At 51.9% G+C, this 24945-nt stretch overlaps 2 protein-coding genes across 5 annotated transcripts; one reads left to right on the top strand and one right to left on the bottom strand.

Moving 5' to 3' along the window:
* Positions 1-9693: 9693 nt before the first annotated feature.
* On the top strand, positions 9694-10596 carry LOC114907908 (optic atrophy 3 protein homolog). The gene has a single exon (XM_029244009.1). The coding sequence runs from the start codon at positions 9965-9967 to the stop codon at positions 10346-10348; it is 384 nt and encodes a 127-aa protein (XP_029099842.1). The 5' UTR covers positions 9694-9964; the 3' UTR covers positions 10349-10596.
* Positions 10597-11772: 1176 nt separating this feature from the next.
* VASP (vasodilator stimulated phosphoprotein) lies at positions 11773-24806 on the bottom strand. Of its 4 annotated transcripts, none has more exons than XM_029243764.1 (13): positions 24489-24806; positions 17506-17677; positions 17268-17433; positions 16151-16247; positions 15605-15654; positions 15244-15485; positions 14998-15098; positions 14425-14476; positions 13840-13876; positions 13577-13622; positions 13333-13423; positions 12740-12797; positions 11773-12615 (listed from the first exon to the last, which is right to left on the bottom strand). In XM_029243764.1, the coding sequence occupies exons 1-13, from the start codon at positions 24491-24493 to the stop codon at positions 12578-12580; spliced, it is 1155 nt and encodes a 384-aa protein (XP_029099597.1). In that variant the 5' UTR covers positions 24494-24806; the 3' UTR covers positions 11773-12577. The 4 variants fall into 4 exon arrangements, with proteins under 4 accessions (XP_029099597.1, XP_029099613.1, XP_029099605.1 ...); XM_029243780.1 differs by having other exon boundaries at positions 13840-13873; XM_029243772.1 differs by having other exon boundaries at positions 14998-15095.
* Positions 24807-24945: the final 139 nt, after the last annotated feature.

Here is a 24945-nt window from a genome sequence, read left to right as displayed (position 1 = left end):
ATGAGTTTTGAGTTTTAAGCTTAGAAGATGGACATATCACACACCAAACAGTGGCCCCACTTCTACTTGACCTGGAAGGCAGCATCAGGACGCCTTGGTGATTGGAAGGAAAGGACCTTCCCAAACAGCCATGCTAGGCAGAGGGGTGTCCTCAGGGACCATGGGCTAAATCTTTGTGCATTCCATCCTTAGCTTCTTCAGAATAATTCCTGGAAATGACGCCGCTGGATCTGATCATGCATATGTTTTGAATTTTCCTCTTTGATTTAACAAACAAGTCATCAGTGTTCATAGGAGAAAATTTAAAAATCATAGATCACCACCAAACCCATCTCGCAGAAATAATCAGCTCCTACATTTTGGGGTATTTTCCATAAATACTATTTATTTGTTTGTTTGTTTGTTATATTTCAGTTTTCTCCAATATTTTATTTGGAAAAATTTTCAAACCTACAGAGCAATGGAAGGAAATACACAATCAACACCCAAGTGCCCTTGCTGGATCCATCCCTTGTTCACACTGTGTCCTGTTTATGTCCTTCAAATATCTAGGTCTCCATCTATACCCATGTTTATGTCTTCTATCATGCTGCTATAACCAAATACCATAGGCTGGGTGGCTTAGACGACAGATATATATTTTCTCACATTCTGGAGACTGGGAAGTCCAAGATCAAGGCTCTGGCAGATTCAGTTCCTGACGAGGACCCTTTTCCTGGCTTGCAGACGGCCGCCTTCTCACTGTGTCCTCACAAGGCAAAGAGAGAGAGCGAGCCCTGGTGTCTCTTCCTCTTCTTATAAGGACACTAATCCCATCATGGAGTCCCTGTCCCCAAGACCTCATCTAAACCTAATTACCTCCCAAAGACCCCACTTTCAAACACCATCACATTGGGGGTAAGGCCTTCAACATATGGATTCGGGGGGGCACACAAACATTTTAGTCCATAACAGTTTACATCTATATCTTTGTCTCTATATATACACAGATTTTCTTGCTGAATCATTTGAAAGTAATTTGCAGATGCCATGGCACTTTGTCCTTAAATTTTTTGTGTGTGTGTGGCCATGCTGTGCGGCTTGCAGGATCTTAGTTCCCCGACCAGGGATCGAACCTGAGCCCTCGGCAGTGAAAACGCCAAGTCCTAACCACTGGAATGCCAGGGAATTCCCCATCCTTAAAAACTGAAGCAAGTGTCTTCTAAGAATAAGGACCTTCTCCCACATAATCCACAAACCACTATACGCTAAGAAAATGATTAATAATTTCATAATGTCATTTAAGAAACTGCTGCTTTTCAAATTTCTCCAACAATGTCAAAATGTCTTCTGTAGATTTTTCTTCCGCCTCCAATCCAGGATCCAATCATGATCCACAAATTATATTTTATAGTCACATCTCTTTAATCTTTAAAAAGCTAAGACAGTTCCTTAGCTCTTTTGGATTTTTATGACTTTGGGTTTTTGGAACTTCCAGCTCAGTTGCCCTGTAGCAAATGACCCACACTCTGGACCATAATTAGATTCAGAGTGAACATTTTCAGCGGGAAAACGATGTGTGTGGTGCTGTGTCTTTCCCTTGGCAACTCCATCAGGACACGATGTCGGTGTGTCCCGTTCCTGATGATGCTGAGTTTGATCACTTGGTTCAGGTGATGACCACCAGGTCTGCCACTGGAAAAGTGCCCTTTGCCCTTTTGTAATTGGTCAGTAGTTTATTTATTCATTGATTGATTCATTCATTCATTCATGTTTTTAGCAAATATTCCATGAATATCGTCTCTGTGCCCAGTCCTGTGCTAGGCAGGGCTGTGCTGGGAACACAGTGGTGACCAAGACACTCTGGATCCTGCCTTCTCGGGACTCCCAGGTCACGAGGGAGACAGTCCATCCACAGATAGTGACGACCCACAGTGCGTGGACCTGGGATGGGGGAACCTGCATTACTAGTGATGGACCCAGCCTGGGGGGTCACGAAGGACTCCCAACAGGAGGAGGCAGCTGAAAATTCAGGGTGGGTGTGGAGAGGAGTGAGTGTTGCAGGCAGAGGGAATAGCATATGCAAAGGCCCAGGGGTGGGAGAGAGCAGAGGGGTCTGGGCACTGAATGAACAGTTGGAAACTCCCCATCAACCATGGGGTAGATCCCATTGGGCCTTGTGGCCATTTTAAGGAGTCAGGACTTTTTCTGTGAGCAAGTAGAGGCCACTGCAGTAGGGTTTTCGTCAGGAGAGGGCTGTGGCTTCGGTGCATTTTTATTTTCTGGGACCATCACTCCGTGGGGAGCGTGGATTGAGAGGACGGTGCTGAACTAGTGCAGGCTGGGGAGCTGCAGGGGGCGCCGAGGGGCAGAGACTGGGCTTCATCAGATCCGGTGACCAATCAGGTGAGGGGCAAGGATCCAAGATAACAGTGCTCAGGTCCCACGAGTACTGTGTCTGTGCGTGTGCACGTGCGTAATTACACTAAATGTTTATTTTTATGCTCAGTTTAAAGAACAAAACATTCTCTAAGGCTTGTCATCCAAAGGAGCAATTCCCAGCCCCACGCTACCCACTCTGTACCCTTTCTCCTGCCACAAACTCTTTCAGTCCTTTTTCTCTGTTTCTAAGTAGGTGCTTATCCTGCCTTATCTCGAATTTTTTTGTCAAAGCAGCTTTAAGTGAGGTATAAGCTTTAAGTGAGAGGTATAAGTGACACACAATACAATGCACGTATATAAAGTGTATAATTTGATGGTTTAAATTTTTTTTTAATTTTATTCAAGTGCGGTTGATTTACAATATTTAAATATCTATTTTTTCTACCTATAAAATACCTCTTTTATGCAAAGTAGTGTGTATTAGTTGATGTTTTGACATACGTATGCACCCGTGAAACCACCACCACATTGAAGATAGTAGACACATCTCATCACTCCCCAGTCTCCTCAAGCCCCTCGCCCTGCCCCCCTCCCCTCTCCCCTCCCCCAAGCAACCACTGAGCAGCCTCCTCCTCCGGCTGCAGATCACAAACATCAGGTTGCACTCACAGGAAACAAACTGTGGTTACCAAAGGGGAAAGGGGGAGAGGGATACATTTGGAGTTTGGGATTAACAGATACACACTACTGTATATAAAATAGATAAACAGCAAGGTCCTACTGTACAGCACAGGGAACTGCATTCAATATCTTGTAATAACCTGTAATGGAAAAGAATCGGAAAAAGATACACATGTATAACTGAATCACTTTGCTGGACACCTGAAAGTATCACAACATTGTAAATCAACTATACTTCAATTAAAAAAATTAAAACATGTCAAGTTACAGGGCCCATGGAGGAAGCAGGATCCTTCCTCCACGGCAGTTTTTCTTTGGCTTCTTGCAGTGAGGGTAGCTCAGGCAGTGGTAGGAGCCGAAGCTGTGGCCGAGGGTGCCCCTTGTGTGGAGTTTTGCAGTTTTGTTTTTTGTTTTTTAATTGGTGTAAAATTCACATAACATAGAATTAACCATTTTATAGTGAATAATTAAGTGGCATGTGTACATTCACCACACTGTACAACCATCGCCTCTATCTAATTCCAAAACATTTTCATGACCCCCAGAATAAGAGTTGGTACCCATTAAGTGGCTACTCTCCACCCCCTCCCCCTCCAACTCCCGGCCACCAGCAATCTGATTTCTATCTCTATGGATTTGCCTGTTCTGGACATTTCTTATCAGTGGAATCATACAATCAGAACTTTTGTGTCTGGCTTCTTTCAACTTAGCATCATGTTTTCAAGGTTCATCCATGTTGCAGCAGGTATTAGCACTCCATTTCTTTTTTTTTTTTTAGTACTCCATTTCTTTTTATGGCTGGATAATATCCACTGTACGGATAGACCACAGTTTGTTTATCTGTACATCTGTCAATGAACATTTAGGTTGTTTCTCCTTTTGGCTATTGTGAATAGTGCTGTGTGAAAATGGATGTAACTGGCAGTCATTTCTAGGCTTAGAGAATCTGTCTGGAGGGCAGCGGAGCATCATGGAGGAGAGTGTGAGCTCTGACACTGAAATTCCTGGACTCAAGCCCTAGATCCACCTCATACTATTTGGATGAGCTGGAGTTCACCGCATGTCTTTGTGCTTCACAACAGAACTTCCTCTGTGGGATTATTACGACATCGAAACAGTTAATACATGTAAAACACTTAGGGAGGTGCCTAGCTCAGAGGAAATACTAGCAAAGCATTGAATTTTTGTCATCATCAGTGAACACTCTGCATTGCCAGCAACAGAAACCATCCTGGGCCAACGGAAGCAGAAAAAGAATATATTGGAAGGATATATTGGAGACCAAGGCTAGGAAAATCAGCAGGAATCTTGGAGGTCTATAGTTCAGGACACCAGTGTTGTCACCAAGAGACCCAAAATGTGTAATGGCACCTAGAACAAGGGTTTATTTCTTGCTTGTATAGCAGTTCTTGCAGGGGAGTCATGTGGCAGGACAGCCCTCTCCCTCTGCTCAGTCATTCAAGGACCCAGGCTGATGCAGTCCCACCATCTTCTTGTGCCTTTCAAGGTCACCCTGGGGGTCATGTCCACTCCAGCCAGAGGTCAGTAAAGAGCATGAAGGAAGAGAGCACACGTTTTATGGACCAGGACTGGAAGTGGCACTCTATTCGCTTCACCTCAATTCCCCTTGCCGGGACTTAATGCCCTGGCCACACCTAACCCCAAGGGGCACTGGGAATTGTAGTCCCTGGCTGGACCAACACCTGGCAGCAAGGCATCTACCCCAGGTTGCCATGAGCACGAGACACTGGTGGACTCCTGAGGTCAGAGGACTGACAGCGCTGTGGGTACCACCCCACATCCGCCCTTCACCTGCCATCCTCCCTCCTGCATGGCTCCTAGGCACTTCTGGCATCCTTGATACCTTGCTCAAGATTTCAGGTCCAGGGACTTCCCTGGAGGCACAGTGGTTAAGAAGCCGCCTGCCAATGCAGGGGACACGGGTTCGAGCCCTGGTCTGGGAAGATCCCGCAGGCCGTGGAGCAACTAAGCCCTTGCGCCACAGCTACTGAGCCTATGCTCTAGGGCCCATGTGCCACAACTACTGAAGCCCACATGCCTAGAGCCTGTGCTCCGCAACAAGAGAAGCCACCACAATGAGAAGCCCGCGCATTTGCACAGCAGCATTTGCTAATTTCAGCGGGAGAGACTCTACTTTTTGCTTGCTTGTTTGTTTGTTTAAACAGCTTTATTGAGGTATAATCTACATGCCATAAAATTCACCTGTCTTGAGTGGACAATTTATTTTTAGTAAATTTACATAGTCGTGCAATTGTTACCACAGTCATTTTAGAACATTTCCATCACTGAAAAGATCCCTCAAGTCCATTAGCAGCCTCTCCCCATTCTCCCCTCCCCCAGCCCCTGGCAAACACTAACCTGCTTTCTGTCTCTATGAATTTACCTATTCTGGACATTTCATATAAAAGAATCATACACTACGTGGCCTTCTGTGTCTGGCTTCCTTCACTGCGCATAATGTTTTCAAGATTCATCCCTGTCGTAACATGTATCAGTACTTGATTCCTTTTTATGTATTAATAATACTGCACTGTATAAATATACCAGATTCTGTTATCCATTCACAAATTGATGGACTTTGGGGTTTTTTCCCCTTTTTGGCTGTTGTGGACATGTGTGCAACTGGCCGTTGTTTTGAATACAGTTATTCTAGTGGGTGTGAAATGGAATCTCATTGTGGTTTTGATTGGTATTTCTCTGCTGACTTTTTTTTTTTTTTGGCTGCGCCACGTGGCTTGTGGGGATCTTAGTTCCCCGACCAAGGATTGAACCGGGTGCCCCTGCAGTGGAAGCACCGAGTCCTAACTACTGGACTGCCAGGGAATTCCCAGCTATTGTTGAGTTTTTTTGTTGTTGTTGTTTGTTTGTTTGTTTCTGCGATACGCTGGCCTCTCACTCTTGTGGCCTCTCCCGTTGCGGAGCAACAGGCTCCGGACGCGCAGGCTCAGCGGCCATGGCTCACGGGCCTAGCCGCTCCGCGGCATGTGGGATCTTCCCAGACCGGGGCACGAACCCGTGTCCCCTGCATCGGCAGGCGGACTCTCAACCACTGCACCACGAGGGAAGCCCCTATTGTTGAGTTTTAAGAGCTCTTTATATGTTCTGCAACAAGTCCTTTATCAGATATATGATTTGCAAATATTTTCTCCTAGTCTGTGGCTTGACTTCTCACTTTCTTAATCTTATAAAATTCCTTTTTATTTAACAACTTTTTTTGAGGTATGACTTACATGCAATAAACTGTACTTTTTTTAAGGGTTCACTTTGATGGGTTTTATCACAGGTATTTGCCATGAAACCACCACCATAGTTAAAAATATTTCCTTCACCCCCCAAATTTCCTTGTGTTCCTTTGCAGTCCATCTCTCCCGCCATACCTGACCTCAGGGAAGCAACTGACCTGATTTCTATCACTGTGCATTCCTCAAAATCCTTTTTTCTCCAAATGGCCAAAAAATATAATTGTTATTCTTTTTGAACTAATTTTTTACTTTTAATTGTGAAATATTGCAGACATAGAGAAAATACTATAACAAACACCCATGGACCTACCACTTAGAATTAATAGATATTAACACTTTGCTCTATTTGCTTTGAGTTTTATTCCCTTTTTTAGGGACTAAAGCTAAAAAGCCTCACCCGTTCTCACTCCTTCCGCCTTCATCTGTCCTGAAGTTGCTGAGTATTGGTCCATGTGAGACTTTATACTTTTCCTCAATATATATGTGTGTCCGTAGTGCACGTTCTTGTTTTTACCACGCTGTTTGTATCTTTTGGACCTAGTATTTCTTCTCGTTATGTTTGGGATATTTTTCTGTGTTGAAATATAAAAAACTCATTCGTTCTTTTAATTTTTTCCTTTGCAAATCGTGAGATTTATTAGTAGCGAAATATTTCAGAAGCGTTGGTAAGTTGGCAAAAGCATGCCTGGGGATATGACACTGCTAGGGAAGCAAACGAGTAATTTCACCACTTTTGCTTTGTTTTAACTACTGTGCTCGGCAAGCATAGCTTCATTTGTAGGTTGTGACATAAAATCCTCCTCAATTTCAGGCTGAGATTCCCTTTTGAGCCTTTACCTTTAAGAAACTGTCTAGATTTATGGAGGTAATTGACAGATGGATTCAAATTTTGGTTTTTAAACAAAAAGGAATGTGAGGAATTCCCTGACCGTCCATTGGTTTAGACTCCACGCTTCCACTGCAGGTGGCGTGGGTTCAATCCCTGGTTGGGGAACCAAGATCTCGCAGGCCCCGCAGCGCAGCCAAAAAATATATATACATTTTAAAAAATTTAAAAAAAAGAAAGGAATGTGCTGTCATCATGTCTTTGAGTCCCTTTAACACAGGCCATAGTCGTGCCCGTCCCCCTCCCATTTTGAGTGGGGGCCTGGACTTTCTCAGTCCTGGATTCCGAATCCATTTTGCCTTTTAACAGACCCTCAGGGAGAATAGAGAGTTCAAGGTTCTATCACGACCCTGCTTCCTGCACCCAGGCAGGAGCCTGGGGGACATCATAAGACTGGGGCTCCTTTTGGGAGGGGCCAGTGTAATTTCCCAACAGGAAGAGTGTTAGATAGGCAGTCAGGACACCTTGAAGTTAGATGTCTCAGGCTCGTCTGACAGGTGGCCAAGGCCAAGTCTGGCTCCCCATGGGCAACAGGGAGGAAACAGACTGACCAAGGGCGTGGCACCAGACAGTGGCATTTCTCTGGGCCTCACCAGAGGCTGCAAGTGAAAGTCACTTGGAAGAGATCAGGAAGGTGGCTGGACAACTCTCGTTCATTTGGGTCATGAAAACTTTTTTTTTTTTTTTTTTGGCTGCGTTGGGTCTTTGTTGCTGCGCGCTGGCTTTCTCTAGTTGCGGCGAGCAGGGGGTATTCTTCGTTGCGGTGCGCGGGCTTCTCATTGTGGTGGCTTCTTTTGTTGCAGAGCATGTGCTCTAGGGCACAGGCTCAGTAGTTGTGGCGCTCGGGCTTAGTTGCTGCGCGGCATGTGGGATCTTCCCGGACCAGGGCTCGAACCTGTGTCCGCTGCGTTGGCAGGCGGATGCTTAACCACTGCACCACCACGGAAGCCCTGGGTTATGAAAACTTTTAACTGCATTACAGTATACCTAAAGCAAAGTGTACAAATCCTAAGTGTATAGTTTGATAAACTCACAGAAGGAACAGGAAACAGAATATACCCAGCCCTCCAGAAACCCTGCCATGCCCCCCTTCTAGTCACTATGCCTCCCAAGCGTAACCACCATCCTGACTTGTAACCCTGTGGATTGAATTTGCCTCTTTGGGGACTTTATATAAATGGAATCACACAGCATGTATGCTTGTGTGGCCTCTTTCACTCAACATTGTCTGTGAGATTTATTCCGCTTTTTGTATGTCGCTGTGGTTCATTTGTTCTCATTGCTGTTGAGTGTTTCACTGTGTGCATCCTTTTTTACCAATCCTTCTATGGTGGGCGTTTGGGTGGTCTAGAGTCTTTTTTTTCGTAGCACTGAGGTGAACATGCAGGGACATGTCTTTCAGAGAACATGTGACAGGTTTCTGTGGGTGTCCACCCAGGAGCGGAATTGCTGGCTCATAGAGCACTGAATGCTAAATTTAGGAGTCGCTGCCAACCAGCTGCCAGAGTGGGTGTCCTCAACTACCTCCTCCAAGTCTGAGTGTGATACATCTTTGGCAGCACTCAGGATGTGTGGGTTTTTCATTTCAGCCACTCTGGTGTGTGTAGAGTGCTTTCTCCTTGTGATTTTAATTAATATTTTCCTGACATGTAATGAAAAGACCGCATCTTTTCACATGTCTAGTGGCCATTTAGATTTTATCCTCTTAGGTGATTCAAGTCCTTCTCTATTGGCTGGTCTGCCAATAGAAGTGGTTAACCTCTTAGTGGTTAGGATTCCAGGCTTTCCATGCTGTGGCCGGGGTTCAATCCCTGGTGTGGGAATTGAGATCCCACAAGCCACGCTGTGCAGCCCCCAAAAAATAGTCCTCCTATTCCTTTGAGGAATAGGAGAACTAAAGCTGGAGGTGGAAAGATGGACTTCTGTCTTGCAATTTACCCCCTTCTATGTAGTCTAAATGATTCCCCCCATGTGCATGTTATTCTTCTAACTTAAAGGAAGAAAACCTAATTAGGTCAGCCTGGTTGCTGTGGAGGATGGTTGGAAGGGGTCAAGTATAAATGTTTTCAGAAATTCATCCCTTAATGAGCCCAAGGAACCTTATTTTTCCCATCAATTCATGTATCAGTGGATGAATATTAATTATTACTGCAGTGAATCAGGTTTCAACATCAACTCTAGGCTTATGTTGCATTTACAAGTGATCACAATGCTGATAATCCTTGTTCACATGAGTAAGTGATTAGATAAGGAAGGAGTTGGCGTTAGAGCAGGCGCTGCAGCCCCGAGCTCCGTCCAAAGCCCCAAACCCCACAGTGAACACACGTCAGGACGGAGCGCAGCACCGTCGGCCCCACCTTCGGGGAGAGGGAAGGAGCCTGGCAGGGGGGTTGTGGGAGGGGCAGAAGGAGCAAGCTTTACACCCGCCCTGGACTTCTGACCGCTCCCACCCCCTCCCAGAGATTGCGGCCCCCACTCTGGACCTCCCCTCCAGGGCAGCAATTCTCATCCCCAGCCGATCACCAGAATCTTCTGGACGTTTTCAAAAGATGCCGTCAGGGCCACCCCTGGCCAGATAACTAACTGGGCATTCCGCGTGCGAGGCCCGGCGCGGGTCTTGGTTAAGGGGCCCATTCCCCGCTGGCTCCAGCGATTCTGGCTGCCGTGTCGCCATTGCTCCGACCCGGACACCGAGGCGTCGAGGGGCGGGGCTTGCATTCCCAGCAAAGATGCCTGACCCCCGTCTTCCCCCGCAGTGTACCACTGGGCCGAGATGCGAGCCAAGATGCGCCTCATGGGCTTCAATGCTGAAGCCGTCAAGCCGCTGAACGAGGCGGCGGCCGCCGAGCTGGGCGCCGAGCTGCTGGGCGAGGCCACCGTCTTCATCGTGGGCGGCGGCTGCCTGGTGCTGGAGTACTGGCGCCACCAGGCGTATCAGCGTCGCAAGGAGGGGGAGCAGCGCGCCGCCTGGGACGCGATGCGGGACGAGGCGGGCCGCCTGGCGCTGGCGCTGGAGGCCCTGCAGGCGCAGGTGCAGGCGGCGCCGCCGCGGGGCGCCCTGGAGGAGCTGCAGGCGCAGATGCAAGAGATGCGCGCCCAGCTCTGCGCCCCGGACCCGCCGCCCGCGCCCCAGGCAGAGCCCACGCCCGAGGAGTAGGGGGCCGCAGGGCCCTGGTCTCAGACGTGACTGATGCCTGGTCTGCCATGTCTGTCCCCACTGTCCCTTCCTGAACCGGCCCAGCTAATACCACCAGGTCCCTTTAGAGTCAGAAGGGATCTTGGACTGGGGCTGATCCAACCGGGCTTCTGGTCACCTCCCTACTAACCTGCCCAGTGAGGGGTACCTTCCACTGGGACACCCCCATCCACCGGTGGAACGTTCCAGCCCGACCCCCATCGCCCCACCGCATCCACTGGTTTAGCACTTTGGAATGGAAAAGCAGTGTCTTCCACTGGACCCCACCCACGCACCAATAGGAGGGCCAGCAGGGCACATGGACCGTTTAATTTTGTCACTCACACCTCCAACTTACCTGAGGAGTGGTCCTTTCCCTGGGACCCTCATCCATTACACCAGGACACCTCATCCCACTTCTTCACTGGTACCGACCATTGTAGTGAAAATATAGAAACCTCTGATGGACTTCCCCACCCCTTGACCTTCCATCTACCTCACTCTTCTGGGGGGGCAGGGAATAGGATGGATCTTGGTGGGCATTAGCTCCAGTGGGTCTCCCTGTGGCTCCTCTAGTCCACCACTGGTGCCTTGACTGGGGTCCTCCCCTCTTTAAGTGGATCATTCCAACAGATCCCTCCACCCTTTCCTCCATCCAAATCTCCTCTTCAGAGTACTCAGGGATTCCCCCTTACTTCTTGCCTTTGAACTGGACACCCAGTGTCCACCCCAGTCCTTCGTGCAAAGGCCTCCTCCACCTGCCCCCTCAGCCCTGAAGTTCACCACCTCCAGCCAAATGGAGTAATTCCACCAGGTAGTGGTGTTACCTACCTCACCTATCCCCTGCCAACCCACTGAACCATTAAAGGGGATGTGTTATGAGCTCTGTTATTTCTGAATTCTATTTTTTTTTAGACTGTAAGTGTTGTATAATTTAAGGAGCTCTGGGGGAAAGTCATCTTGAGAATGTGTCTGAGAACCACGATGTGCATCTGCAAAATGGGTGGCAGGCTCACTAAAATTAGAGGCTGGGAGGGATCTGGTGGGAAGGGGCCAGTGTCATCCTTTGAGCCCTTTCCCAGATGGGGAAACTGAGGCCCAGGGGAAGCAAAGGGTCTTGTCCAAGGGCACACCGTCAATGAAGGACTGCCCCCGGCTTTCTCTAGGGTGGTGAAGTGGTTGGGGCAGGGTGGGAAGGAGTGAGGAAGCTGCCTGGTGAGGGGCACAGAGAGGAAGGGAGGCAGGAAGGCCGAGAGGGGCCAGAGGCCACCCTAGCTGCAGGAGTCTGAGGGCAGGTTCGGGTGGGAAGAAGGAAGGTGAGGGGAAGGCAGATTACTGGGGGAGGAAGGGACACACCCCCATCCTCATGAGAGCAGCCCTTCAAATCACTCCAGAAATCTTAGCACTTATAAAAACTGGCAGATTTATTCCACAGGGGCCCATTTTCAAGAAGCTAAAGGTGAAGGTGGGAGAGGGGAGGTTTCCTCCCCTTTTCCTTTCCCCCTCATCTTTTTTTCCCCAGGGGGTAAAAATGGCCTGGACCCCAAAACCTACCGAAATAAAAAACCAAAAAACTGAGGTTCTAAAAAGTTACAGCATCTTAATTCCTCATAGAAAAGGGGAAGGAGCCAGAGGGAAGGGAGGTCCCTGGGGTGGGGGGAGGTGCCCCCAGCCTGATGGGACAACCCCCCTTAAATAGCTGTCCCAAGTGGGACAAGCCAGGGGCACAGCATTTAAAAACTCCCCACATCCCATTTTATCAAAACCAAAGAGAAAAAACATTTCCTCCCCCCCAAACCTAAATATATATATATACTTTTTTTTCTTAAAAAACAAAACTTCAAAGGCATTAAGCGTTAAAGTGAATCTAGAACAAGGGAATGTGAAATTCCCTCCTTCCTTCCCCCTTACTGTGGGGTTAATTGGTACATCCCCAGCAGAGGAACCAGCCCCAAGAGGATGGCAGAGGGGAAGGACCAAAGGGAGCAAAGGGTGGGGGCCTCCCCAGCCAATCAGCAGCCAGTATGGGTGTGGGCATGGTGCCAAGGAAGCCACACCCCCTTGGAATTTTCCAAGTGAGATAGGGAGTGGGGAAGACGCATTCCTGTGTAGTCTTCAGCCAATTCCAAGTCAAGTTGAGGCAGGGAAAGCAGGGTGACAGGCGGAGGGCGTGTGCGGAAAGGAGAAACTGGATCTTCTGGGGCCCTGTGGTCAGGGGGAGCCCCGCTTCCTCAGCTCCTGGACAAAGGCTGGAAGGAAACTGGGCAGAGGTCAGGGGCACAGCTTCTTCCCCCTTCCCTTCCAAAACAGGGCTTTCCAAGGGACATGATGCCTCCAAAATAAATAAATGTTTAAAATAAAAAACCACCTCACCTTCAATTATTTCCTCTTTCACTTTCTGCAGTTCCTTCCTCACCTCTTCCAGAAGCTCCTGAAAATGATGGGGTACCAATCAGGAAGGGTACTTGGACTTGCAAAAGTGAATCCCCCCTTTCTTAATGACTGAGGGGCCAGAGGAAGGAGGTTCAAGACCCCTATTACACACACACCATGACATCACTGGCAAGGCCACAAAGTGAGAATTCTAGGGGAGAATTCTGGATCCTTGGAGCCAGAAGGAAAGTACTGGAGAACATCCAGTACCAAGGCTGGCAAATACATTGCAGTCTCCTGCCACCTCCAATTGGTGATAAATGTCTGGGGCCAGTGTACTGAAAAGGATTCTGGGTACTCAACAGAAGTGAGTCCAGTGATAAGATTAGTAAGGTCTGTCATGGGTACTGGATAAGGTGGTTATGGTGTCTGTGTCATCCCTGACATGATCCAATCTCTCTCCATTTCTCAGATTGGAAAACTGAGGTTCCCAAGGCCTTTTCTAGAATCACATGGCAGGTCAGTGGCAGAGTCTGGACCCAGATCTCCTTTCTATCCCCCGGACCTCACTCCCAGTCCTTTCCCCAAGCTACCTGTTTCACCCTCTCCAGGTCTGACTCATCACTGGAGCTGGGCGTAGAGGGTTGGGCCTCGGAAGTGGTCACTGAAGAAGATGACTTCATCCTGGGAGAGTTGGTGTGGTTTGGGGCAGAAATGAGGTTAGAGAGAGGGTCTGCCTCCCCTGCCTCCCATTCCAGGGGTCACACAGTGTTCCTCCCTACAAATTTGGCAAATTCAACTATTTTGGGGGGTGGGGCCCCAGTATTGATGGCCCACCTTGGCAAGGTTGTGCTGTTCTTCTCCCAGGGTCTCCGCACAGATTCTGGGGGACAGGCAATAAATCAAAAAGATCAGGGACAAGGAATGCCCTGCCGCAATCTTTCTCCCCGAGCCTCATCAGCCCCTGTTCAAAGAACCATCTCAGGAGACTACAATCCCCAGCACTGTTTGTACAGACTCTCCCGTCAAGGTGTGTTATATGTGAGAAGCGGGCATCCTGGGACTTTTAGTTCCTGTGACTAGACTGGGCTCTCACTCACCACTGTGGGCTGGGACTCTGGCCTCTGGCTCCTCCTGCTGGTGGGAAATAAAACTGTCATGAGCCAAGGGCTTCCCTGGTGGCGCAGTGGTTAAGAATCCACCTGCCAATGCAGGGGATACGGGTTTGAGCCCTGGTCCGGGAAGATCCCACGTGCCACGGAGCAACTAGGCCCGTGTGCCCCAACTACTGAGCCTGCACTCTAGAGCCCGCGAGCCACAGCTACTGAGCCCATGAGCCACAACTACTGAAGCCCGCACGCGTAGAGCCCATGCTCCGCAACAAGAGAAGCCACCGCAATGAGAAGCCTGCACACCGCAACCAAGAGTAGCCCCCGCTCGGCACAACTAGAGAAAGCCCGCGCGCAGCAACAAAGACCCGATGCAGCCAAACATAAATAAATTTAATAAATTAAAAAAAAAAAGCAACTGTCATGAGCCAGCCCCCCACCCCCGACGCCGCACCTCTGCTCATTTTCCTCCTCCACCTTCAAACCTAGCCCATCCCTGTCACAGCCCCCTCCCCGATATTCCTACACAAACGGTACATCCTAAGGGGTATATGGCAGGAAGAGCCCCTGACCCACATTGGCAGATTCATCCTTGGCGGTTTTCTCCCCAACTTGTGTGGCTTTCCTTCTGTAAGAGAGAAAGGCAAAAACAGATGGCTTCAGCCCTCCCTCAGCCACTCAATTCCCTTCCCCGGAGCTCTAGAAAGGTGGATTCTAGCGTGCAGACTTCTGGAATTTGTCAGGGCTAAGAAAATTTTAGTTTTAGAAGTTAAAGAGAGTACTGCTCTTGAACTGGGGTGGGGCTCTCCGATTCCCACGTTTGGGAGTCACACAATTCTAAGGGCGGAGTTCCCAGGTTCTGAGGCAGGATCTCCTAAGGTCCTAGAATTCTGGGGTTTAGAACATTCCAGAGGCTACCTGGGTGGTTGCAAACCTCAGCCATCTCAGGAGAATGCAATCCCCATCATTATATCCCAAACCTGGCTATCAAAGGGCGAACTTTCACCCAAAGAAACCAACTAACTGGGAATCTGAGCCCTCCCCCCACCGGGCCCTACGGAACAGGAATCTCCAGGTGATAACTGCTGGTCTGAGGGGTGTGTTCCAAGGGCTTTCTGCGGCTCTTGAGGGCTCCAGGCTCAGGCTCACCTCCGGGCCAGCATGGCATTCATCTCTTCCATGAGCCCCCCGCCCGTGCTTCGACTGCTCTCAACTTTGGGGGCCAAGGGCCCCCCTGAGGCCTCCTCCTGCTGGACAAATTACAAAGAGGTGGGGGCTTTATAGGCGGGCCTCCTGGCCTTCCAGCCCTCCTGTGAGGCTCCCAGGAAACTCTGGCCTCATCCCATTATAATATCAGGCCCCGTCAACCCACACCCGCCTTGCCTGCCCCCTCACCTTGCTGACTTTCCTGAGTTTGGCTCCGGCAATGGCTGCGGCCAGGCCGGGGGCCCCAGTCCCTCCACCACTGGGGCCTTGTGCTGTGGGGAGAGGGGGCGCAGGGGGTGGGCCTCCCCCTGCTCCATGCCCCCCAGCCGAGATCCCCGAGGAGGAGAGACCAGGGGCTGGGGGGGGACCCGGAGGAGGGGGAGGTCCTGGAGGCGGGGGTGGTCCCCCAGCTGGGGGAGCAGCTGGGCCTCCTGTAAGAAACACGAAAAAGGAGGGGTGCTGAGAGAGAAGCCTTATTCTCTCTTGTCCGGCTGGCCCACCCGCTCCTCTGGGGTGGTCAGCCGAGCCCCGAGGCCATTCGAGCAATCACCTGCGTTGGAGACCCTGCGTTCCCGCTCCATGAGCTCCGACTGCTGCTGCCTGGGGAGGGAAGGCGAGCTGCCATCACTCAGAGCCCCAGGCTGGCCAGCAACTTCCCGGATCGCCCCTCAGAGGTCTCCGGCAAGGCTGGCTCCTAAGCCCCACTCATGTCCTCCATTCCCCAGGGGCCAGGAAAGGGTTGCAGGGGGAGGACAGGGACAGAGCGAGAGCAAGAGGCGAGCAATCTAGTCATCAGACTGTCAAGAACACCAGAATACAGAACACCCGGGATCCTCTAGACAACCAAATTCTGGATTCTGGGAATCTGGGGGACCAATATTTGAAGGGTCAGAAGGTTCTGCAACTCTGGGTGTCAGGAGTTTTTGAAACTCCAGGAGGTGGGGGGTTTCTGAAAGAGGTCCATTTCTAGTCCCCTGGGAGTTGGAACATTCTGAAAACTGCAAGTTGGAGAGGTCTGAACTCTAGGAGTCAGGGGTTCTGGAACAATCTACAACTCCGGCAGCAGTAAGGTTCCCCACCCAGGGACTGGCCCCACCTTTTCTGTTGCTCCATCTCCTCTGGGGAGGGGCCGTTCTGGACAGACCAAGTGGGAGGTGCTGTAGACAGTGTGGGCGGGGGCGGAGGCCCACCTCCTGGAAGGTGAGAGTAAAGGGTGCTGAGTCACCCAGGAAGCGGGCGCCACCCCTCAGCACATTCCCTCGGCTCTCCCGGGCCTCCCAGGGCCTCTGCGATGAGGGGTCGGCACGAGCTTCCCCTGACTGAGCTGATGTGAGGTGGGTGCTGGGAGGATGCCCAGGTCACAGGCGGAACAGCAAAGGCCCAGAGAGGGGAGCCGCTTGCCCCAAGTCCTGCAGACCCGAATTTGCAGGAACAAGGCTTGAAATCAGGCCCACTCCGGCATCCAGGCTCTTAGGGCACCTGTCACAGCCGCTCAGACTGCCCCACCTGAAGACCCAGGAAAGGCTGAGAGCCTCTTCCTCACCCCCCGCTCAGGCCTCTGGCTCCCATGTATTTTTCTGTGCCTCGGACAAGCAAGCCCTTCCCCACTAGCCCTGAAGCCGCTCCAGGAAGCAAACACCTCCGCCATTTGGTGATTTGTGACCCCAGATGCATAGCCGTCACTTTGCTCCTCAAAGCGTACTGTTTATGGACCGGTAGCCTTGGCGTCACCAGGGAGCTTGTAAGAAGTACAGAGGCTCGGGCCCCGGCCAACCCAACTGAATCGGAATCTGCGTTTCTCCTAGATGATTCGTGGGCACATTCCAGTTTAAGAAATACCAACTGGGGGGTTTTTCTTAACACTGTTGCCTGAAAACTAACCGATGATGGCGTAAGTCAGTACAGTGGTTACCTGGGGCAAGGGCACAAGGAACTTTCTGGAGGCTGGAAATATCTGTGTCTTGATCTGGGAGGTCACACAGGGGTGTGCACGTGTAAAACTTCCTGGAGCAAAATGTACTCTTAGGAACCATGCGTTTTATACGTGGGTGCACTCGGGGCACACAGGAACCCACAAAATCCTCATAATAATTCTCCACAGAAGTTGTGAATTGGCCTCATTTTCAGATGAGTAAACTGAGGCCAAGTGGTAAAGTGGCGGCCCCAGGCCACACGGCAGGGCTCGGTGGTCCCCTCTGCCCACTCTCTCTAACCTTCCAATGCCTCTAGGGCGCTGGCCATGCCGGCGGCAAACTGTGTTGCATCCTCCTTGCTGCCGAAGTTGAGGCCCCAGACCTGGCGGGCGTCACGCCACTGGTGGAAGTTGGGGGTGGCCTGGTTATACTTGACACCCCGGACGATGGCGCAGTTGATGACCACCTGGCAGGGGGGGAAAGGGGGTGAGGAGTGGTGGGGCGCAGCGGGTAGAGGGGGCGGGGAGGGAAGCCTCACCTGCTGGTCTGGCTGCATCTTCCGGCCGACCACCCGGAAGGAGTTGGCAGTGGGGTTGTGATAGATCTGGACGCGGCTGAAGGCCTGGGGGCCCGTGCCAGCAGGCAGCCATCGCTTGTTGCTGTCATCATAGAGCATCACAGTGGCCCGGCTGGAGCAGACAACCGTCTCACTGCCCAGAGGGAGGAAAGGGAAGAGAGGCCAGTTAGCTGAGGGGAGCCTGGCACCCTCCCTCCAGGGGCCGGTCACCTCCATCTGGGGCCCCCTGGGAGAGCAGAAGACACAAGGACAGTGTGAGAGGAAGAGGGACCCATGGAGAGGCAGAGGAAGACAGGCAGACGGGGAGAGAGGGCTGGGGACAGACCCTCGAAGAGACCCAGACAGGGAGACTAGGAGAGAAAAGACAGACGGGATAGACAGACAGACAGACTGGGAGAGTCAGACAAAGAGACAAACAGGGGATGTGAGACAGACAAGGAAAGAGACAGACAGTCAGATGGGGGGAAAGAAGACAGGAAGAGGAAGAGTCAGACAGACTGGAAGAGACAAACGTACAGACTGATGCAAAGAGAGAGCTGAGAAAGGAATCAGACTGACGTAGCGGAGACAGACTGAAAGACAGACAGACAGAGGAGTAGTGGGGGAAAACAGATGGAAAGGCAGGGAGCAGAGAAAGATACAGAAATGGAGATACAGGCAGATGGAGAAAGACAAAGAGATGGACAGAGAGACTGAGGCAGTCAGAGAGATGCAGAGTGACAGCTGGAGGAGGGGGCCCGGGAGAAGCGGATGGAAGGGGCGGGGCAGGAGCTCTGGGCAGTGCTGGGAACCAGCCCCTGCCTGGTTCCCTTGGAGCCTCAGTTTCCCCATCTCCACTGTGGTGCTCGGAGCCCCCCCTTCCCCCAACCACCTCTCCCCACTCTGGAGGAGGAAGCTGAGGCTCAGGGAGGGGAAGGGTGAGGCTTGCAGCAAGTTGGGGACCAAGGCTAGATCCCAGGCTCTTCCACTTCCTGCTGCCAACCCCATCCCTCCGGCCCCCCTGGCGCCAACGGCCGTCAGTGGACACTCACTGCTCCGTGTCAGGCAGGGACCCAGACAGCCCCGGCCCCACCCTCCAGGGCAGGAGAGCATCACAGTGGTCTGTCCTGTCCGTAGATAGTGATAATCCAAGACCAGGCCTGGGGTGCCCAGAAGGAGTGCCTGCCCCAGCCTGGGGATCAGAGACTTCCTGGAGGAGGTGACATCTGACTTAGCCTTGTGGGGAGGGGGTCAGTAAACTGGTTCAGGGTTCAGGATCTGATATCCACAGATGTAGGTTCAAATCCCCGCTGGGCCACCTACTCCATATGACTCAGGCAAGCAGCCTTCCCACATGAGAGAAGGCATCTTCCTTGCCTGCAGACTGGGGAAATGACAGACCCCACCTCCCCCAGGGCAGTGGGAGAAGTAGATGAGTCTGGACATGTAAAGTGCTTGGCATAGTGCCTGGCATGTACTGAGTGCTGAGTAACTGTCAGCATCCTTTCCACGGGCACCCTGAACAGGTACCACTGGGTCCCTGGACAGCCACATCCCTCCCACCCCCTACCAGTCCTTCTGGGGAGGTTCAATGCCCTCCTCCCCCAGTGGGGAAACTCAGGCTCCCAGACAGGAAGTGACTTGCCCAAGGTCACACACAAACCAGGGGGAAGCAATGGTCCCCACCCCCACCGGACTTTTTCCTGAAAAGAAGAAGTTGGTGGTCAGAGGTTTCCGGGGAGAGAAATTATACCCCACAATGGCTCTGTCTCTACCAGGGCTGGGGGCTGGTGCATAACACTGACACTGTAAAAGACAAGGCAGGGAAAGCCCCTCAGCAAACCCAGATCCGGGTTCCTAGGCCAGGAAGCTGAGGCCCCAGACCCTCCCCCCAGGTTTACATAATTGGGGCACCTCCCTCTCATCAGGCACTTCAGCTGCTCAGATGCCCTAAGCCCTTTCCTCAGAGTCTCTCATTTTATTCTCACTGCAGCCCTTCTAGATGGGCTATTTCATCCTCATTCTGCAAGGACTACAAACAGAGGCCCAGAAAGGTTGCGTGACTCGCCTGTGGTCACACAGCTAGTAAGTAGCACAGCAAGGGTTTGAACCCAAGCCACCTGGCTCCCAAGTCCACAGTCTTAACCACCGGGGACTGTGTGGGCCCTACCCAAACAGCAGGTGCTGTTTCCAGACAAGTGCAGCCTCAGGGGCTCTTTCTGGCTTCCACTGCCCCTGGCAGGGCAGGGGTAAGGCCTCACCCACACCTGCCACCCACACCCAGGGCAGACTCTGCCCAGGTGCCCGGGGCCTTCGTTGCTACCCAACCCTGGCTGCACTTTGCTCTCCCAAGCGACCCTGCCCTGCTGAGTCTCTGGACTGGCCAGAGAGCTGGATGTCTGCAGAATGACCCCAGACTGGTCTTGTCCTTCTCCAGGCTGTGGTGTCCCCATTATAGCAAAAGGATCCTGTTAAAACACAAGTCAGATCGTGCCCCTCCTCTTCTTGGAAGCTCCCGTGGCAGCTCCCACAGAATTTTTATTCTGGCCAAGTTCTCTCCAGGGCCTTCGTGATCTGTGTGATCTCTGATCTCATCCCTTCCTTCCCCCCAGCTTGCTGTTCCAGCCCCACTGGCCTCCGTGCTGCTCCTTCAACGTGCCAGACACATTCCTACCGCAGGCTGGTGCTCTTGTTCTCCCTCATCCTGGATTTTCACCTCCTTCAGGTCGCCACTTAGCCGACACCTCTTCCAAGAAGCCCTCCCTGACTACACTATCTGGAAAAGCTCCTCTCCTTCTCATTGCATGTCCCACGTTTCATAGCACCTGATCCCTGCCTGACAGATCCCTGTCTCCCCTACCAAAAGGTCAGGACCATGAGGGCAGGGATTTTTGTCCTTTCTGCTGTGTCCTTGGAACCTAGAATCATGCCTAGGACATAGTAGGTATCCAAGAGTTGTTAAATTAGCCATCTATAAAAAAGGAAAAGTTTTTAACAATGGCATCTGATATTTATTGGTTAGCCTGTGTACCAGACATTGTTCTAGGTACTGAGCTGCAAGTTCCACAGTGAACCTTGCAATGACCTCATGAGATGGACTCTGGTGCTCACCCTTTTTACAGATGAGGAACTGTGGCCACAGAGAGGTGAAGACAGTTATCCCAGGTCGCGCAGCAAACAAGCAGAGGGGCTCATATTTGAACCCAAGTTCCCCACCACCACCACCCCCGCAATGTTCTTAACCTCATTTAAAGATGAGAAAACAGCTAAGCTGATTTTTTTTTTTTTTTAAGGCAAGGTATAAAGTGGTGTGTATCAGAAGTATTTTTTTTTAAAAAAAGAAAAGGTGGGGACGATATAAATACCTCTGCACACAGAGTGGTGATATATGCAGAAGCTGCTTCTCAGGTGACTAACCGTGGCTGCCTCTGAGGCACTGGGGACCTGGGAGCCTGAGGAGGCAGGAAGTGGACATTTTGTACCGTTTACCTTCTTGAATTGCTTGATTATGACTTTTCTTTTCATTTTGTTTTAACACGGGCTGGTATTACCTATAAAAAATGAATTCATTACTTAAGTTCAAAAAATAAAACTATAAACTAGGCAAAAAGCTAGAATGGAAAAATCCCACAGCCAGGAAGCAGGGAGTGAGATGGAAATGGGGTCTGCCTAATTCCAGTGGTCTCTGGGGTCTCATACCCTCAATTTGACATGAGAGCCTTAATCCCCAACCAGCCCAGAACTCTCCCACAAGTCCTCCCATTCTGGTAAGCTCTAGCATGTGGTAGATAAAAGAAGGTTCAAGTCACCCCCTCGCTGTGTGGCTTCCCGTCTCTGAACCTCAGTTTCCAGCCCTGGAAACCATAACTCACTGGGGTTTGGTAAGGATTGAAAGAGATTTTAAAAAGCCCTAAGCACAGGACTTGGAATTTGGCAGAGGATTCATATGAGGGAGCTGAGAGGCAATATAGGAGGGAGAGAGCTTCTCATCACGGGAGGCAATCAAACATAGTCACCCTAGTTTACTCAAACCTTCCATATTAGAGGCTTGCCCTTCCTTTCACCCCTTCATCCTATAGCCCCTTAAACCGCAAAACTTGTGATCTACCCCCCAAAGCCCCAGGCACACACAACCTTTCCAAACTACAGATCTTTGAAGAAACCCTGGATAGAAACTCAGATGTAGGGTCTGCAGGGCTTGTATGGGTTCACTCTAGTCCTTCCTCCCTGACAGGCCTCAGTTCCCCATAAGTGATTAGGAAGGTAACTGGGTTCCTTTTTGTTTATCATCATTATCTTAAGTGTTTGTACAGTGAAAGCACGTTACTTATATTATTTTTTTTTTTAAGGCCACTAAAGGTTTGGTTTTCCTTTTTCTCTAATAGTATAATACTCTGGAAAGAGGCCTGGGTTCAAATTCAGGCTTGCCCACTTCCAATCTGACTTTAATAGGCAATTTGCTTAATTTCTCTGTGCCTCAGTTTTCCCATCTGGGGAAGGGGGACGGTTCTAATAGTATCAATCTCTTAGAATTGTTGTGAGGATTAAATTGAATCAGGCACCTAGTACAGTGCCTGGCACAAAGCAGATGCTTGATCAAATGGTCTCTCATTATTTAAAAAAAAATAAAAACAACAATAATAATTACTATTATTGGAAGAGGAAAGAAATGAACCACACACTTCTTGAGTCCCTTCTGCCCTGAGATTCTCAGACCTCTGCCCCACTTCCCAGAATTCCAGCTCAGAGTCCCGGACACAGCAGACACTCAACAAATATTTGTCAAACTGGGAGAAAAGGAACTGTATCTTGTAATTTTCCATCTTAACATCCTCTCTTCCAACTGCCCCCAAGACTGTCCCCAGCCAAATCAGCCAGAAGCCTGAGGATCCCAGCCCCCTCCCCTCCCTCAATACTGCTTAGGGATTTCTGAGGGATCTTGGGCCAGGCCTTTCTCTCTTTGAGCCTCAGTTTCCCCAGCTGCCCCCAGACAAGGCCATGGGTCTTTCTGAATCCTTCCTAGCTGTCCTGGGAGAAGGGGCACAGCCCAGTAAGTCGGGTGTGGCCATCAGAAGGGAAGACCCCTCAGGAGGTGGGAGTAACTCTCTGGTGAGACAGGCATCAGCTCGACTTCTGCCCACCTCCCAGGAGGTGGGAGGTTTGGTCGTGGCCAGCAGTAGGGGGGCCTTGTGGGAGGGCCAGGGCCTCGGGGACTGGGGGCGGGGAGGCTGGCCCAGACTGCTCCTGCCCTTTTACGGTCTCAGTGAGTGAGGCAGCACTAACTCGGACATCCGCCATCCGCCTTCCACCGTGCCTGGGACCGGAAACGCGGCGGGGTGGGGGGGGGGGGGGGGGGGCAAGGGGGGGGGGCGGGGGGGCAGTGGGAGGGGAGAGCCCCCCCAGGAAGAAGGTGAAGGAAGAGAGCCTGACTCCCGAAAACCGCCCCCTCTCCCGGGGCAGACCTTGAAGGGATGTTGCTATAATGGGGGAAAGGGTAGGCAGGAAGTCTTGTGGGTGTCTGTGGGTGCCCCCTTGCTCCAAATTTTCCAGCAATCCCTTTACAGCAGAAGGAACAAATGTGCGAGGGGGATTCTCTACTGACCATAAAAAGGAATGCCACCCTATGTCAGAGGGCAGGGGTATGGGGAATGTGGGAGGATGTGGGCGCCAGGGGGTTAATCCCCAGCCGCCCCCAGGGGCCTCCCCCTCGAGCTGGGGGCTTTGGGACAGGAAGTCCCTGACAGCGTAGAGGAAGGGAGATAGTATTGTCAGGCTCAGGCCTCAAGGGAGAGATTATGGGGGGCCAGGGGAAAGGGAGAATAAGGGGGGGCTAGTCGGGTCCCCCAGCCGCACGGGCCCCGCCCTCAGGTGAGCCCAGGAGTTTTGAGGGAGGCTCGGGAAAGACAAAATCCCTGGGGTCCCTTCGGCCCCCAGGCCCCAGGATTAAATTCCTGGGAAGATAGCTGGAACTCTCTGGGAAGCCTGGGTCCCTTGGGGAGAGGGCTATGACCTTGACGCTTTGCAACGCCCCCTCCTCCAACCGCACAACTCGGGACTGCTGGGGAAGGGGGGGGCGGTGTTGAGAGAAGGGGGAGGCGCCGTGGTGGGGAAAGCAGCCGGCCCACGGCGCTCTTTGCCGGCCCCTCCCCACACCAGCTGTCTCGACAGGTGAGTCAGGAAGACAAAGGCCCCCCTTCCCCCAGCTGCCGCGCCCCCTCCCTCCCCAGGGCCGTGCAGGTTGGGGAGAGGGGCCGCCCTTCTGGCCCGGGGCCGGGGAGCCGCCCTCGGCCCAGAGCGCTCGCTCGGTCCTAGGCACAGCCTGTTTTAAGCAAATTGTGGGTGGGGAGCGGCGGGGGAGGGGAGTCCCAGCCAGACCCTGGAGGCTGCGTCTGGGTCCGTGGATCCGTCCACACCAACCTCCTCCACAGGAGGATGAGCCCCCCAAATTTAGGGGGTTAAGTACCCCCGAAGTTAAGGAGCAAGGTCGCTCTTGGGAAGACTTTTTCCAGCGCCACGTAAAAGGGGACCCTCGAAAACCAAAGTCTACGTCTCAATCTCTCTTCCAGGTCCCAGGGACCCCCAAACCGGCCCCCCCACAATCTCTCTAGGGGCCGGGTTGAGATTTGGAGGGAGTCTGAGCCCTGCCTAAATCCTAGCCTCCCTGCGGGGAGTATTTGCCAACTTGAAGGTCCTCTGAAAAAGTCTTTTAAAAATTCGGGAGTCCTTGGAGCGCCCCCAAATCTAAGGGCTCCCGGGAGAACCTCACCGGCACCACGCGGAGCCTTGAGAGTCAAGGGGAAGTGGTCAGTATTTGAAGCTCGTCAAAGGGGGCTCGGCCTCAAATCCGAGGCTCCCAGTGCCCGGTCCCCAAATACCAGCCCGGAGCAAGCTGGGGGGAGGGGGACAAAGGCGGGGCGGGAGCTCGCGCCGGGCGGGGAAGGGTCTGAAGGCAGTTCGAGGCTCACCTCATGGCTGCTCGGCGGGCGGGCGGAGCGCCCACGGGGTAGGTGCTCCCGGGGCGCCCCTGGCTTGAGGTTCAGGGGTTCAGGGCTGGCTCCAGGTTCTGCTCAGTCTCCCCCAGGGTCCCGCCCCATAGAGTCCGGCTTCCTGGGGGGAACGTGGACAGGGCCGGGGCGGGTCCTCGGGCGCCTCCTCTCTCGGGGGCTCTGATCGGGGGTCCCGGCAGCAGAAAGGGGGTGCGGCGTCCCCTCCCCGGCGCGCCCCCTCGGCCGGCGGCGGCTACAATGTTACTCTTACTACTGTACTTCTCTTCGCTACATTTCGTTCCAAAATTCCACTCCCCGCACCCATAATGCCCTGCGCCTTAAAGGGGCCGCGGACACCTCAAGGCGGTGAGGTTGAGGGGGGTGGAGGGCGTTTAAAAGGGCAACGCGGAACCTTAGACTTCCGCTATTTCCCTCT

The sequence above is a fragment of the Monodon monoceros genome, unplaced genomic scaffold, assembly GCF_005190385.1.
Source record: "Monodon monoceros isolate NGI ecotype Baffin Bay Population unplaced genomic scaffold, NGI_Narwhal_1 Super_Scaffold_10, whole genome shotgun sequence".
In the NCBI taxonomy this organism is placed as follows: Eukaryota; Metazoa; Chordata; class Mammalia; order Artiodactyla; family Monodontidae; genus Monodon; species Monodon monoceros.
Note: the sequence above shows the minus strand (reverse complement) of the source record. Positions and strands in the feature narration are given on the sequence as shown.